General features: G+C 36.2%; 1 protein-coding gene across 1 annotated transcript in view; it reads left to right on the forward strand.

Annotated features, from left to right (window-relative positions):
* Positions 1-6,885, forward strand: part of LOC107750716 (Fanconi anemia group I protein-like) — a 15,522-nt gene extending 8,637 nt beyond the window's left edge. The window contains exons 24-38 of the mRNA XM_016566229.1: positions 268-447; positions 547-713; positions 796-875; positions 992-1,108; positions 1,191-1,242; positions 1,873-2,000; positions 2,121-2,186; positions 2,272-2,368; positions 2,558-2,742; positions 2,905-2,961; positions 4,145-4,204; positions 6,174-6,251; positions 6,412-6,507; positions 6,611-6,724; positions 6,815-6,885. Coding sequence (XP_016421715.1) covers positions 268-447; positions 547-713; positions 796-875; positions 992-1,108; positions 1,191-1,242; positions 1,873-2,000; positions 2,121-2,186; positions 2,272-2,368; positions 2,558-2,742; positions 2,905-2,961; positions 4,145-4,204; positions 6,174-6,251; positions 6,412-6,507; positions 6,611-6,724; positions 6,815-6,877 — 1,540 coding nt within the window. The 3' untranslated portion in view covers positions 6,878-6,885. The remainder of the gene's footprint in view (positions 1-267; positions 448-546; positions 714-795; positions 876-991; positions 1,109-1,190; positions 1,243-1,872; positions 2,001-2,120; positions 2,187-2,271; positions 2,369-2,557; positions 2,743-2,904; positions 2,962-4,144; positions 4,205-6,173; positions 6,252-6,411; positions 6,508-6,610; positions 6,725-6,814) is intronic.
* Positions 6,886-13,439: the final 6,554 nt, after the last annotated feature.

A 13,439-nucleotide genomic window follows, 5' to 3' on the forward strand; every position in this document is an offset into this window, starting at 1 on the left:
ATATATATATATATATAACAATATTACTTTTTATTGTATTTTTAAATGCAGCCTTGATGAGCATAATGTTAAAAAAAAAAAAATGTAAAAAAATAAATAAATAAAAACATTTAAAAAAAAAATCATAATTAGTTCAATCTTTTAACCAGTGATGTTAATTTTTGAAAAAATTATAAATAATTTTAATAAGTTAAATTATCAATCCAAATGTTATAAGTACCATAATCATAATAATTATATACAGTATATATATCTTTTTTTTTTAAGAGACAGTACTCAGAGCCGCGAAGAGAGCCTGTCTGTGTTGCGTTCCAGCGGAGACTTCCTGCGGTACTCTGTGAGTGTGGCTCTGCAGAAGATCCAGCAGCTGGAGGAGACAGGACACACAGACGGGCCAGAGGGACAGAGCCCTGATAAAACCTTCTGTCACCTCTGTGACATCACCAGGTCTAGGCTTATGTTATTGAGCAGCACATTTCATTATGCACATGGGTTCATTGGCTGAAAGAAGCTGCAGTTATTAACCTCGTGTTTCCCTGCATGCAGTGTGTTAATGTGGCGCTACACCAACGTGCCATCGACTGTGGAGGATGCTGGGAAGAAGGAGAAGGGCCAGAGTGTATCGTTACTATGTCTGGAGGGTCTACTGCGAGTCTTCACCACCGTTCTACAGCGATTCCCGACACGCATGAGCAACTTCCTGTCATCTCTCGGTGGGCCTCAAACATTCCTGTGACTTCTAAATAATACTTATGTTAATGGTGTTTTAATGAAAAAAAAAAATCTGTGTTAAAGATGTCTCAGGCGAAGGAGAGGCAGAGGGTGAGGGGTCTGATCTGACAGAGCAAACAGCTTTCTACATTCGCCAATTTCAGGTTCCAGCATCATTTTCAAACCCAGCATGACTGTAATGTTCAATATCACCTGTAAGAAAAAGTTGGACACAACAAAACACACTGGTAAATATTGTAAGTTGATCTTTTCTGTACAGCGAGCGCTGATGAACCAGCTCAGTGGGGGAGAGGAGGGATTCAACAGTAAAGAAGCTCAGTTACTGGTCAGCATCCTCAGCATACTCTCACGGCAACACAATCCTTCCTCTCAGCAGGTAGTTCTTCAAAACACTCATGCTTTTTCAGTATTAGCCGTCAGGAATCTCAATATGGTTTTTGTTGGGTTTTTTTGTGCAGTTTGTGCAAATGATCACCTGGACTGTGAAAATTTGTAAGGAAACCAACTTTGGTAAGTGATTCATGTCCAGATACAAAGATGAAACATTTATTAGGGACTGCTGGGAGTATTTCATACCATTAAAAGCATTCCATTAGCATTCCAGCATTTATCTTGACATTTATATTGTTGCAAGAATTAAAAAAAATAAATAAATAATAATAATAAAATAAAAAATGATCTCTCTCAGTCTCAATATTAATTTCATAGCAAAAAAACTATAATTTTGTCCAAATGGACATTGTTGCCAAGTAGATTCAAAATATTTAACATGAAACTAAAAGTCAAAATCTAGTATAAAAAGGCACATTTTTTATACTGCTCTTTTAATAAAATAACAGGAATAATGATATATTTCATTATTTTCTCTTGTGTTTACCAGTATACAAAATGCATAAAACACTATTCAAGTGATTGAGCTCTTCAAACACAGGAATAAATAACAGTTTACAATATTCAAATAGAAAACACTTATTGTAAATAGTAAAAAAAATTCACAATATTACTATTTGATCCAGTAAATGCAGCATTGTGGCAATAGTGCAGTCTTCAGGAAATGTGATGCTCAAATAAAAAGCTGCATAATTTTAGATCCCCAACCCTACTTTCACCAATTTGTTATAAAGATAATCTCTCTTTCAGAGGACATTTCACTCACTAAGGGCTTGCTGTCCCTGCTGTTCAACCTGCATGTCCTGTATAAAAGCCCAGTGTCTCTGCTCTGGGAGATGTGCCAGGACATACACAGCCAGCTGGGAGACATCGACCAGGTACTGTGGCCTCAGGTCTTCTCAAGGCAGCAAAATTAGCCTGTTTTGAACACTGAAAGTACTGGAGGACTTTACATTTGATCTTACAACACTAAAAAAACTATCTCGGTTCCTGAGCAGGACGTAGAGGTGGAGAAACAGTCTCATTTTGCCATCATCAGCATGAAAACGGCTGCATCCACCACGGTAAGAACGGACAGACTTCAGAAACAAGTTTTTAAATCTTCATACCTGTTATTAGAGCACAACATCTGCCTCTCTTCCTTTCCAGCTTCTAGTCTTGTCTCAGGTTGGAAAGGTGTTGGATGAAGTCGACTGGTTGATCGCCAAGAAGAAAGGCCAGATAGGCTCAGACAGAACAATTTCAGGTAACACACCAAAAACCTCATGAGATGTCCAATCTTTTCTCCTGAAAGGCCTCCAACACACCTGCCTGGAAGTTTCTGATTAGCTGGGTCAGGTGTGTTTAATTAAGACTGTGGCCTTAATTAAGATGTGGACATCCCAGATCTAGACAAAAAAGTGTATTATGGCCACTTCCTGTGTGTGTGCATTAGGAAATACCCAGCAGCCACTGGGCCAGCAGGACCCGATTGAGAAAGCCGTCACGATTCAGTTAGGCACGTTGTTAACAGCTCTGCATGAGCTGGTTCAGACCGCCCTGCCCACGGGACCCTGCACAGACACACTCATGAGAGAGCTCAGTCGAACCTACAGCATCCTGACTACACTGACCAAATATGTGAGTCTTGTTCTGATTTATGACTGTAATGTGTTTTATAATCACCAATTCAGTCATTTTGGTTTGCTCTGTTATGGTTTGGGGAATCTTTACAGCTTCACACAAAAACAGCACAGCACATAAAATTAAAGTCATCAAAAACATTTCTTTTTTATTTTGCAGTATATTCAGCTATGTGCGACCCAACCCGGTCAGCTCTCCGCACGTTTGGAGAAATTGGTACGGTTTTTCTAAATATTTACAGCACAGAGTGTTACTCATCAAAAGACAACTGTTTTAAACTCAATGGAAAACTCCCTTTATTCAACTACAACCATAGCCGTCCACAACAATATAACAATACCGGAAGCAGCGATCTCTCCCCCATAAGAGTCCTTACTTCCTCTTAGTGTACTATATGTAAACTTACATTCAGAACCCTAGCCAAATAGCGCAGAAATATTACATGTATACAAAAATCATAATGTATAACCATGACTGAAACTTATGACAGGGTGGCAAGAAATGAAATAAATTGTTTAAATGTGATATTCAAATAAACTTTAACATAAATGATAATGATATGTGTCTAATAAAAGGCTGGTTAAATCCTGAATCTGATTTCTAGTGGATTAGACTACTGAAACTAATTTCTACTGAGACTAGAAACAGAAATATTACATGTATACAAAAATCATAATGTATAACCATGACTGAAACTTATGACAGAGGGTGGCAAGAAATGAAATAAATTGTTTAAATGTGATATTCAAATAAACTTTAACATAAATGATAATGATATGTGTCTAATAAAAGGCTGGTTAAATCCTGAATCTGATTTCTAGTGGATTAGACTACTGAAACTAATTTCTACTGAGACTAGAAATGTTTCTTCAGCATCAAATCAGCATATCAGAATGATTTCTGAAGGATCATGTTACTCTAAAGACTGGAGTAATGATGCTGGAAAATCTGTTTTTTCATCACAGGAATAAATTCCATTCTAAAATATATTCAAATAGAAAACAGCTCTTTTAAATGGTAATTAGTTCACAATATTACAGTTTTTACTGTATTTTTGATCAAATTGGTGAATGTAAGAGGCTTCTTTCAAAAACGTTACTGACCCCAAAAATTTTAAAAGGTAGTGTAGTTGTAACATTTATCTCAAACTATTGTTGCAAGGATGTAAAATTTGATATAAAACTCAATATTTATGCCTTTTATTTATGATAAAACAAAACTTTTAACTGTTTCCTACCAAAGGAACCACTGTCTTGTCCAAACAGCCATTATTGTCAAGTAGGGTAATATTTAACATAAAACTGTAAAACCTAGTTAAAAAATATTCAAGGCATGTTTTTGTAGATCCAGACTTAACCTAAATGCCATTAAATAACTCACAAACATCTCTTGTGTCTAGGTGAAGCTGTCAGGGTCTCATCTCACTCCTCAGTGTTACTGTTTCATCACGTATGTACAGGTATGCGCCTGGAAATGGCCCTTTTTATTTTTTTCAATCTTCACCACCCTGTCCAAATGGCACATTATCAAATGTTTGACACATTATCAAATGTTCTCCTATGCAGAGTGGAGAGCTGACGGCAGGAGGCCCGGAAAAGTTGAAGAAGAAGAAAAAAGAAGATGAGGCAGTAGCAGCCGCTTCAGTAAGAACTATTTAAGGCCGGGACACACCAAGCCGACTTCAAAGAACTAGCGGCGACGAAAGCCGATGGTGTTGTCGCCTCGTGTCGGCAGCGTCGGACCAAAAAGCTGCGCTCCAACACACCGCACAGACTACAGCCGACGGCAAACTAACACGTGCGTTCTGCGCATGCGTGAGAGGAAGGAAAAAAAAATGGGTGAATTCCGGCACTTGGCACTTATTCTGAATCAGCTACTGTAAGTATGTTTTTTAATAGTTTAAGTATTTGCTATTGACTGCTTAAATGAGGAGTTTTGCGCCGTGTAGAGTATTGCGTCGTGTGTGTGTGTGTGTGTGTGTGTGCGTGAGAGAGAGAGCAGATATACGGAATGTAAACAAAGCAGCGCTTGCTTACCATTTTGAATATCAGTAAAGTTGATAACTTTAAAGGGGTCATATGATGCGATTTCTATTTTTCCTTTTCTTTAGTGTGTTATGTAGCTATTTGCGCATATATAAGATCTGCAGTTACAAAGCTCAAAGTCTCCCACAAAAGAATTTATTCTATCTAAAAGAGAAGGCTGATCCAGACCGGGCTAAAACGCCTCATTCAAACACGCCCCCACATGTCTACATCACGATGCGGAAATATTTGATTTAAACAGCCTTCTGTCTGTACCACCTTCATTTACATGCTTGTTTTAATCACTTTCGCTTTAATTCTCGGGCACTGACTCGTTCGCTAAACTGAACATCCAATCAGAGTTCTCACCCTCGCCAACGGCCCGACGCCAATTCAACATGTTGAATCGGGCAAACTGCCGCCGACGTGAGCCAGACGAGAGCCGACGAGTGGAACACACCAAACAAACTAGCCCGACCGTCGCTCGCCGTCGTCCCGGCCTTTAGAATCACTTTAGAATAACTTTGTGGATGTTTTTTTTTTGTATTTATTTGGTATATTTTGTTAACAATTTAGGCTATGGTGTGCAAAGTCTTGAAAATGTTTTGTGCATCTGATGTGATTTTCTTTTCTAGGCTAAAGTCCTTCGTGAGAGTAAAGCGAGTAAAGCCCTCATTTTCAACATCGAACAGTATGAGAAGTTTCTCATTCTTCTCTCCAAGAAATCCAAGAAATCCAAGGTAAGGTAGAGTCTCTTAGGTTTTTGCCTATACGCACAGCATATACAACAGCAAGTGTTACAAGTGTTACAAAAAAATGAAGGCACATCTGTGAATGTTTTCAAACAGGTCAATCTGATGCAGTACATGAAGTACATGAAGCTCAGAGACTTCAGAATCAATGCTGCCACATTGGTAGCATGTAATTTTGATCAAATAAATGACGGACGTATGAGACTTTTTTTTTTTCAAAAAACATTACTGACCCCAAACTGTTAAAAGGTAGTGTAGTTGCAACATTTATCTCAAAAAATTGTTGCAAGGATGTCAAATTTGATGTATAACTCAACATTAATGCCTTTTATTTGTGATAAAAACAAAACTTTTGACTGTTTCCTAACTAAGGATCCACTGTTTTGTCCAAACAGCCATTATTGCCAAATAGGGTTATATTTAACTTAAAACAGTAAAAACCTAGTTAAAAATATTCAAGGCGTGTTTTAACCGAAATGCCACTAAAATAACTTCTCTTGTGTCCAGGTGAAGCTGTCAGGGTCTCATCTCACTCCTCAGTGTTACTGTTTCATCACGTATGTACAGGTGTGTACCCGAAAATGATCCTTTTTTTTTTTAACCTTCACCACACTGTCTTTGACACATTATCAAATCATGTTCATTTGTACAGAGTGGAGAGCTGACGGCAGGAGGCCAGGAAAAGTTGAAGAAGAAGAAAAAAGAAGATGAGGCGGTAGCAGCTGCTTCAGTAGGAACTATTAAGATTCATTCCCGGAGACTAAAAAATGCATTTTGAATAAATGTTTTGGATTTCTTTTTTTTTTAATGAAAATATTTGGTAACAATTTAGGCTTTGGAGTGCAAAGTCTTGAAAATGTTTTGTGCATCTGATGTGATTTCTTTTCTAGGCTAAAGTCCTCCGTGAGACTAAAGCCATCCCAAATCTCATTTTCAACATTGAACAGTATGAGAAGTTTCTCATTCTTCTCTCCAAGAAATCCAAGGTAAAGTCTCTTAGGTTTTTGCCTATACGCACAGCATATACAACAGCAAGTGTTACAAAAACCTTTGAAAAATGAAGGCACATCTGTGAATGTTTTCAAACAGGTCAATCTGATGCAGTACATGAAGCTGAGCACCTCCAGAGACTTCAGAATCAATGCTGCCACATTGGAAGCTGCGCTGCAGGAACAGGAACAGCAGCGGGATGAAAGCCAACAGGTGTGTCTTTGTTTAAACATGTTCATACGCCGACAGTGCTGTGGGTTTGGGTTCATCTTCAATAGAGTCTTTCTTTCTTTCTTTCTTTAGACTGAAGATTCTCAGGTTTCAGAGAAAAATCAAGCACCAAAGAAAAAGAGGAGGAAGCAGTGAAAAAAAAAAGCTTCTATTCCTCCTTTTGCACTTTTTACAACCCCGTTCATTCATTTCTCTCATTTCAACACTGCCCTTTTCTGAGTTCGCACTAGGGGTAGCCATTTATGTGCTGAGAGAGGCTGCATGACCTGCGTTCATTCTTTTCATGCCACAGATATTATTATAGCCTTGTAGCTTGTCGTTTTCCTTTGGCCAACGACCCTTTGGTGATCTCTAGAATCTGATAAATGTCCAACGCCTCGCCTGTTGATATATAAAAACAGGATCAAGTTGCTTCGCAGTAGCACATCAACAATATATAAAGAATCCATTTCTAACTCATTTAATTCATGCATTGTATTCATTTTATGTGAATTTATGAAGTGTTAACGAGTTCTTCATGTTCACAGAATGCCGCTATAATCTTAATAAACAAATGTCCACATATGATCTGGGGAATTTTTTTTAAGACAGTTTACCGAGTGGAACACACCAAACAAACTAGCTCGACCGTCGCTCGCCGTCGTCCCGGCCTTTAGAATCACTTTAGAATAACTTTGTAGATGGTTTTTTTTGGTATTTATTTGGTATATTTTGTTAACAATTTAGGCTATGGTGTGCAAAGTCTTGAAAATGTTTTGTGCATCTGATGTGATTTTCTTTTCTAGGCTAAAGTCCTTCGTGAGAGTAAAGCCATCCCGAACCTCATTTTCAACATCGAACAGTATGAGAAGTTTCTCATTCTTCTCTCCAAGAAATCCAAGGTAAAGTCTCTTAGGTTTTTGCCTATACGCACAGCATATACAACAGCAAGTGTTACAAAAACCTTTGAAAAATGAAGGCACATCTGTGAATGTTTTCAAACAGGTCAATCTGATGCAGTACATGAAGCTGAGCACCTCCAGAGACTTCAGAATCAATGCTGCCACATTGGAAGCTGCGCTGCAGGAACCGGAACAGCAGCGGGATGAAAGCCAACAGGTGTGTCTTTGTTTAAACATGTTCATACGCCGACAGTGCTGTGGGTTTGGGTTCATCTTCAATAGAGTCTTTCTTTCTTTCTTTCTTTCTTTAGACTGAAGATTCTCAGGTTTCAGAGAAAAATCAAGCACCAAAGAAAAAGAGGAGGAAGCAGTGAAAAAAAAAAGCTTCTATTCCTCCTTTTGCACTTTTTACAACCCCGTTCATTCATTTCTCTCATTTCAACACTGCCCTTTTCTGAGTTCGCACTAGGGGTAGCCATTTATGTGCTGAGAGAGGCTGCATGACCTGCGTTCATTCTTTTCATGCCACAGATATTATTATAGCCTTGTAGCTTGTCGTTTTCCTTTGGCCAACGACCCTTTGGTGATCTCTAGAATCTGATAAATGTCCAACGCCTCGCCTGTTGATATATAAAAACAGGATCAAGTTGCTTCGCAGTAGCACATCAACAATATATAAAGAATCCATTTCTAACTCATTTAATTCATGCATTGTATTCATTTTATGTGAATTTATGAAGTGTTAACGAGTTCTTCATGTTCACAGAATGCCGCTATAATCTTAATAAACAAATGTCCACATATGATCTGGGGGGTTTTTTTTGTTTTTTTTTTACAAACAGTTCACCCAAAAATAAATTCTGTCATTTGTTCACTCTCACATTATTTCAAAGTTGTATAACATTTCAGTGGAACTAAAAAAAAAAAGTAGTTTTCATACAATGATGTCATATAAAAAAAAGAGAATTTATTTTCGATTTCTCCCTTTGTGTTTTACAGAAAAATGGTTTAAAACAGGAGAGTAAAGTGAGTAAAGGCTGGAATAGACTACTTGACTTAAAATCTGAATTGACTTTAAAACAACATGCCTGAGTGCCCAAAATCTGCAGACTGGCTCTGACTTTAAGAAATTTCTGCCATCAACTCCTTACTGTAAATATGGGCAAAAGTCACAGTGTATTCCAAAAGGAATAATTCACCCAAGAACTACAAATAGCTGAACATTGTATTCATTTTATGTGAATTTATGAAGTGTTAACGAGTTCTTCATGTTCACAGAATGCCGCTATAATCTTAATAAACAAATGTCCACATATGATCTGGGGTTTTTTGGGGGTTTTTTTTACAAACAGTTCACCCAAAAATAAATTCTGTCATTTGTTCACTCTCACGTTATTTCAAAGTTGTATAACATTTCAGTGGAACTAAAAAAAAAAAGTAGTTTTCATACAATGATGTCATATAAAAAAAAGAGAATTTATTTTCGATTTCTCCCTTTGTGTTTTACAGAAAAATGGTTTAAAACAGGAGAGTAAAGTGAGTAAAGGCTGGAATAGACTACTTGACTTAAAATCTGAATTGACTTTAAAACAACATGCCTGAGTGCCCAAAATCTGCAGACTGGCTCTGACTTTAAGAAATTTCTGCCATCAACTCCTTACTGTAAATATGGGCAAAAGTCACAGTGTATTCCAAAAGGAATAATTCACCCAAGAACTACAAATAGCTGAATTTTTACTCATCCAAGATGTAGATGAGTTTGTTTCAGATTTGGAGAAATTTAGTATTAAATTACTTGCTCACCAATGAATCCTCTGCAGTGAATGGGTGCCGTCAGAACGAGAGTCCAAACAGCTGATAAAAACATCACAATAATCCACAAGTAATAATCCATAATATTACTGAATGAACCACCCAGTTCACTCTGCTGGTAATGAACTAAAGCATAATAGAAGTCTCAGGGAAGGAAACTAAATTCCATTTAGCAAACTTAGCTTTCCTGTAGCGCAAACAGTACAGCATGGTGCTAGCAACGCCAAGGTCATGGGTTTGTTGGTCAATATATATGTTGTTTTAAAAAAGAAAAAGAACAAAAAAAATCGGCCTGCTTGGAGAAAAAAAAAAACTTCCCCTTACAAGTAAGCCTCATGCTCAACAAAAAATTTTGTGTAATTTTTTTAAAATACCTTTATTAGATTATTAAAAAAAAAAAAAAAAAACCGGAAACTAAATTCCATTTAGCAAACTTAGCTTTCCTGTAGCGCAAACAGTACAGCATGGTGCTAGCAACGCCAAGGTCATGGGTTTGATTCCTAGGAAAAGCAAGAACTGAAAAAATATATTTATATATACAGTATGTGTACCTTCAATGCTCTGGATAATCATTCAAGCATCTACCAGATATATAAATGTAGAGTAAATGTAAATTAACTAAAACTATGGTTTATATGAAGAATTAAAAAGATAAACAATATATATGTTGTTTTAAAAAAGAAAAAGAAAAAAAAAAATCGGCCTGCTTGGAGAAAAAAAAAAACTTCCCCTTACAAGTAAGCCTCATGCTCAACAAAAAATTTTGTGTAATTTTTTTAAAATACCTTTATTAGATTATTAAAAAAAAAAAAAAAAAACCTTGTGCACATATACTGTTTGAATGAAGACCTCGTGTGGCCAAAACATCAAGAGCACAATACTGCATCAGCTCCTGATAAAGACAACATAACTTCAGGAAACACATTATTCATTCATTTATTCTTTTATTTGTACTTTTATTAATGTATGAAAAGGTATAACTTAGCATAGACATTTTGTTGGCTCCTTAAATAAACAGTTCACCCAAATATGAAAATTTGCCATCCGAGATGCATGAGGGTGAGTACATTTTCAGCTCATTTTTGTTTCTTGGTGAGCTATTTCTTTTAAACGTCCTGCTTACCTGAAAATTTGTCCTAATGTCCGACATGCTGCCCTTCACGAACAGATCCCTAGGTTCTTTCTTCAACGGTTCTACTCCCACGTAGAGAGCGTGAACATCAGCAAGGTTATTAATACTGCTGATATCAACCCATTCCCATCTGCATGAGAAAAAATATACAATTTGTTACTGGTTTGCAGTATTGTAAACTATTGTGGCTGATCTGTCAAAAGCTGCAAGGTCTGCACAAACCATCGGGCCCTCAGAGCTTCGGCTGAGGCGCTTCATGTGCTCCTTCACTTCCTGTAGCCCTTTTCTCTTGCCGTAATTGCTAGCCATCCAGAGTGAGCGCTGGAATCCTGTCAGACCTGAGATTGCCATGTGGTACTCATTGTGTCCAGGAAACGCATTTTGGAGCCCAGCAGAGAACCACCCAAAGGCACATGCATGATATAGGGTATCATATTTTTTCTTTGGCCAATATTAGAGATTTTTGCTGAATTTTTTTAGTATCAGTTAATTCTGGATATTAGTACAGTATATATTAGTATAAGTAAATATAGAATAATATATAATACTATTATATATTATTTATATAATATTATTTTAAATTGGTTTAATTTTTATATTTTCAGTTTTGATTTTAACTTTTAGTGTTTTTATGTGCTTTTATCAGTTTTATAGTAGTTTTAGTACTTTAACTTACACTTTATTATTTCAGTTAATTGTCAAGATCATTTCTAAGTTTAAGTTTTTCTTCCAATATTTATATTTTTATTTCAGATTTATTTTAATTAACAAAAATTATTTTTAATAGTTTTAATTTTCGCTTTATTTTATTTCAGTTTTAGTCATTTTAATACTTCAAGACAGACTTCAGTCACTTGTCAACATTTCCAAGTTTAAGTTAATAACACTGCAGGGATTCCCAAACCTTTTTGTCAGTCAAGCTCCTTTTACATAAAATATTTTCTGTATAATACTTCCTGAGATTAGTAATATTTAATAATTAATAATTTAACAACCCATTGGCATGTTCACGGTTTTCTGATGCTGGTCAACGGTCACATATCATGCAGGTAAACAGATAAAATATTTAAAGTGTTTTATTTTGATAGTTTTTATTTTTAAATGATTCATTTGATTTAATTAATTATTCGCTTTTATCAACTCATGAACCCCTTGCAGTTCTTTCGTAAATCCCAGTTTGGGAAAGCCTACTGTACAATATAATGTTCTGATGCCAACATTTGCTTTTAGCTTTTAAAATGATTAGCATTTTAGATTTCACTGTTTTACTTTTTATCCATTAGTGTTTTAAGACCAAATAATATAGAATTTTAACATTGTTACACCCTCAGAATCAACAATCAAGCAAGTAAAGAAACATTTGAAATCAGTCTCAAAATAGTCTGGAATTAATCTCACCTCTCACCTCTAATTCTCATCTGGGAAATTCCCGGCCCATACCGAGTCCAGCCCACTTCCCAAGCCCATTCCTTGGGCATCCTGGGAAGTCGTCAGCCGTGCTCTCTGAAGCTGACTGGCCGCATCTGGGTAAGGAAGGCTCTGCTTTTGGGCAAGTAAACAGAAGTGTCCGTCAGTGTCATTGCCGTACAGCTGAGGTAACTTGAGTTCTACGTCAGGTAACAGGGCCGTTCCTTTCCCCAGAGTTTATGTTGCTCCAAGTGTCTTCACACTTGGTTCGATTGCTTGGTCCGAACACGAGTTCGATTGCTCCCCCCTCCCTAAGTACTCTGAAGGTGAACAGAAATGAGATATACAGCTCTCCGCTTGCAGCGCGTCAGTCACGCTCGTCAGGAAAGTGAGTGAAACACACACATGCGTTCAACATCCTCGTCTGTGTACTCCCGTGTCTGACCCCGAAACATCTGCTCTTGCAGGTTCCTGGAGAGCATCTGGATGTTGAGGGGGTTCAGACGGGTCCGATCTGAGCCCTGCTGGGATTTGGGTTTCACAGAGGTGGAGCACCATCTTACCCAAACTCTAGCATCATATTATTAGAGCCTCAGATCAAACATACTCACTTCCTCAGAGGAACCTTGTAAATGAAAAATAAACACAAAGGTTAAAGAGATGCATCTCTAAGACCACATTAAGCCATGTCAGGATTGGCTATGTACTTCCATCAACTTTTAGATGTTAATTTTGAAAAGCTCAGTCACACTTCAAAGCAATGTGTTTTTTAAATTATTAATATCTATTTAAATGTAATATATTGATAATTCAAATATATTTTTTTTTTTTTTTTTTTTTTTTTTTTTTTTATATAATAGAAAGTTCAAAAGAACAGCATTTATTTGAAATAGAAATCTATTGGTACCAAATTAATGCATCCTTGCAGAATAAAAACTATTATTCTCTTTCAAAAAAATCTTACTGACCCCAAACTTTTGAATTGTAGTACACATTAAAAAAAAATACTTCTTAACAAGTCATTTAAATATCTTTTTCAACTTGTTTTCCAGTTAAAATATGTAAAAATGTTGTCTTTTGTATGAGCATATTTTTCCCTTTTTTTTTTTTTTTTTTTACATTTTTTACATTTTAAAACATTATACTCTATAATTGTAAATATTATATTTAATAATATTTCATTATTATTATTATTATTATATTACAGGTGCATCTCAATAAATTAGAATGTCATGGAAAAGTTCATTTATTTCAGTAATTCAACTCAAATTGTGAAACTCGTGTATTAAATAAATTCAATGCACACAGACTGAAGTAGTTTAAGTCTTTGGTTCTTTTAATTGTGATGATTTTGGCTCACATTTAACAAAAACCCACCAATTCAATATCTCAACAAATTAGAATACTTCATAAGAACATAAAATAGAATACTTCATAAAAACATTTTTAGTGAATTGTTGGAAAG

Source organism: Sinocyclocheilus rhinocerous, unplaced genomic scaffold (genome assembly GCF_001515625.1).
Source record: "Sinocyclocheilus rhinocerous isolate Xijiao unplaced genomic scaffold, SAMN03320098_v1.1 scaffold1143, whole genome shotgun sequence".
NCBI lineage: Eukaryota > Metazoa > Chordata > Actinopteri > Cypriniformes > Cyprinidae > Sinocyclocheilus > Sinocyclocheilus rhinocerous.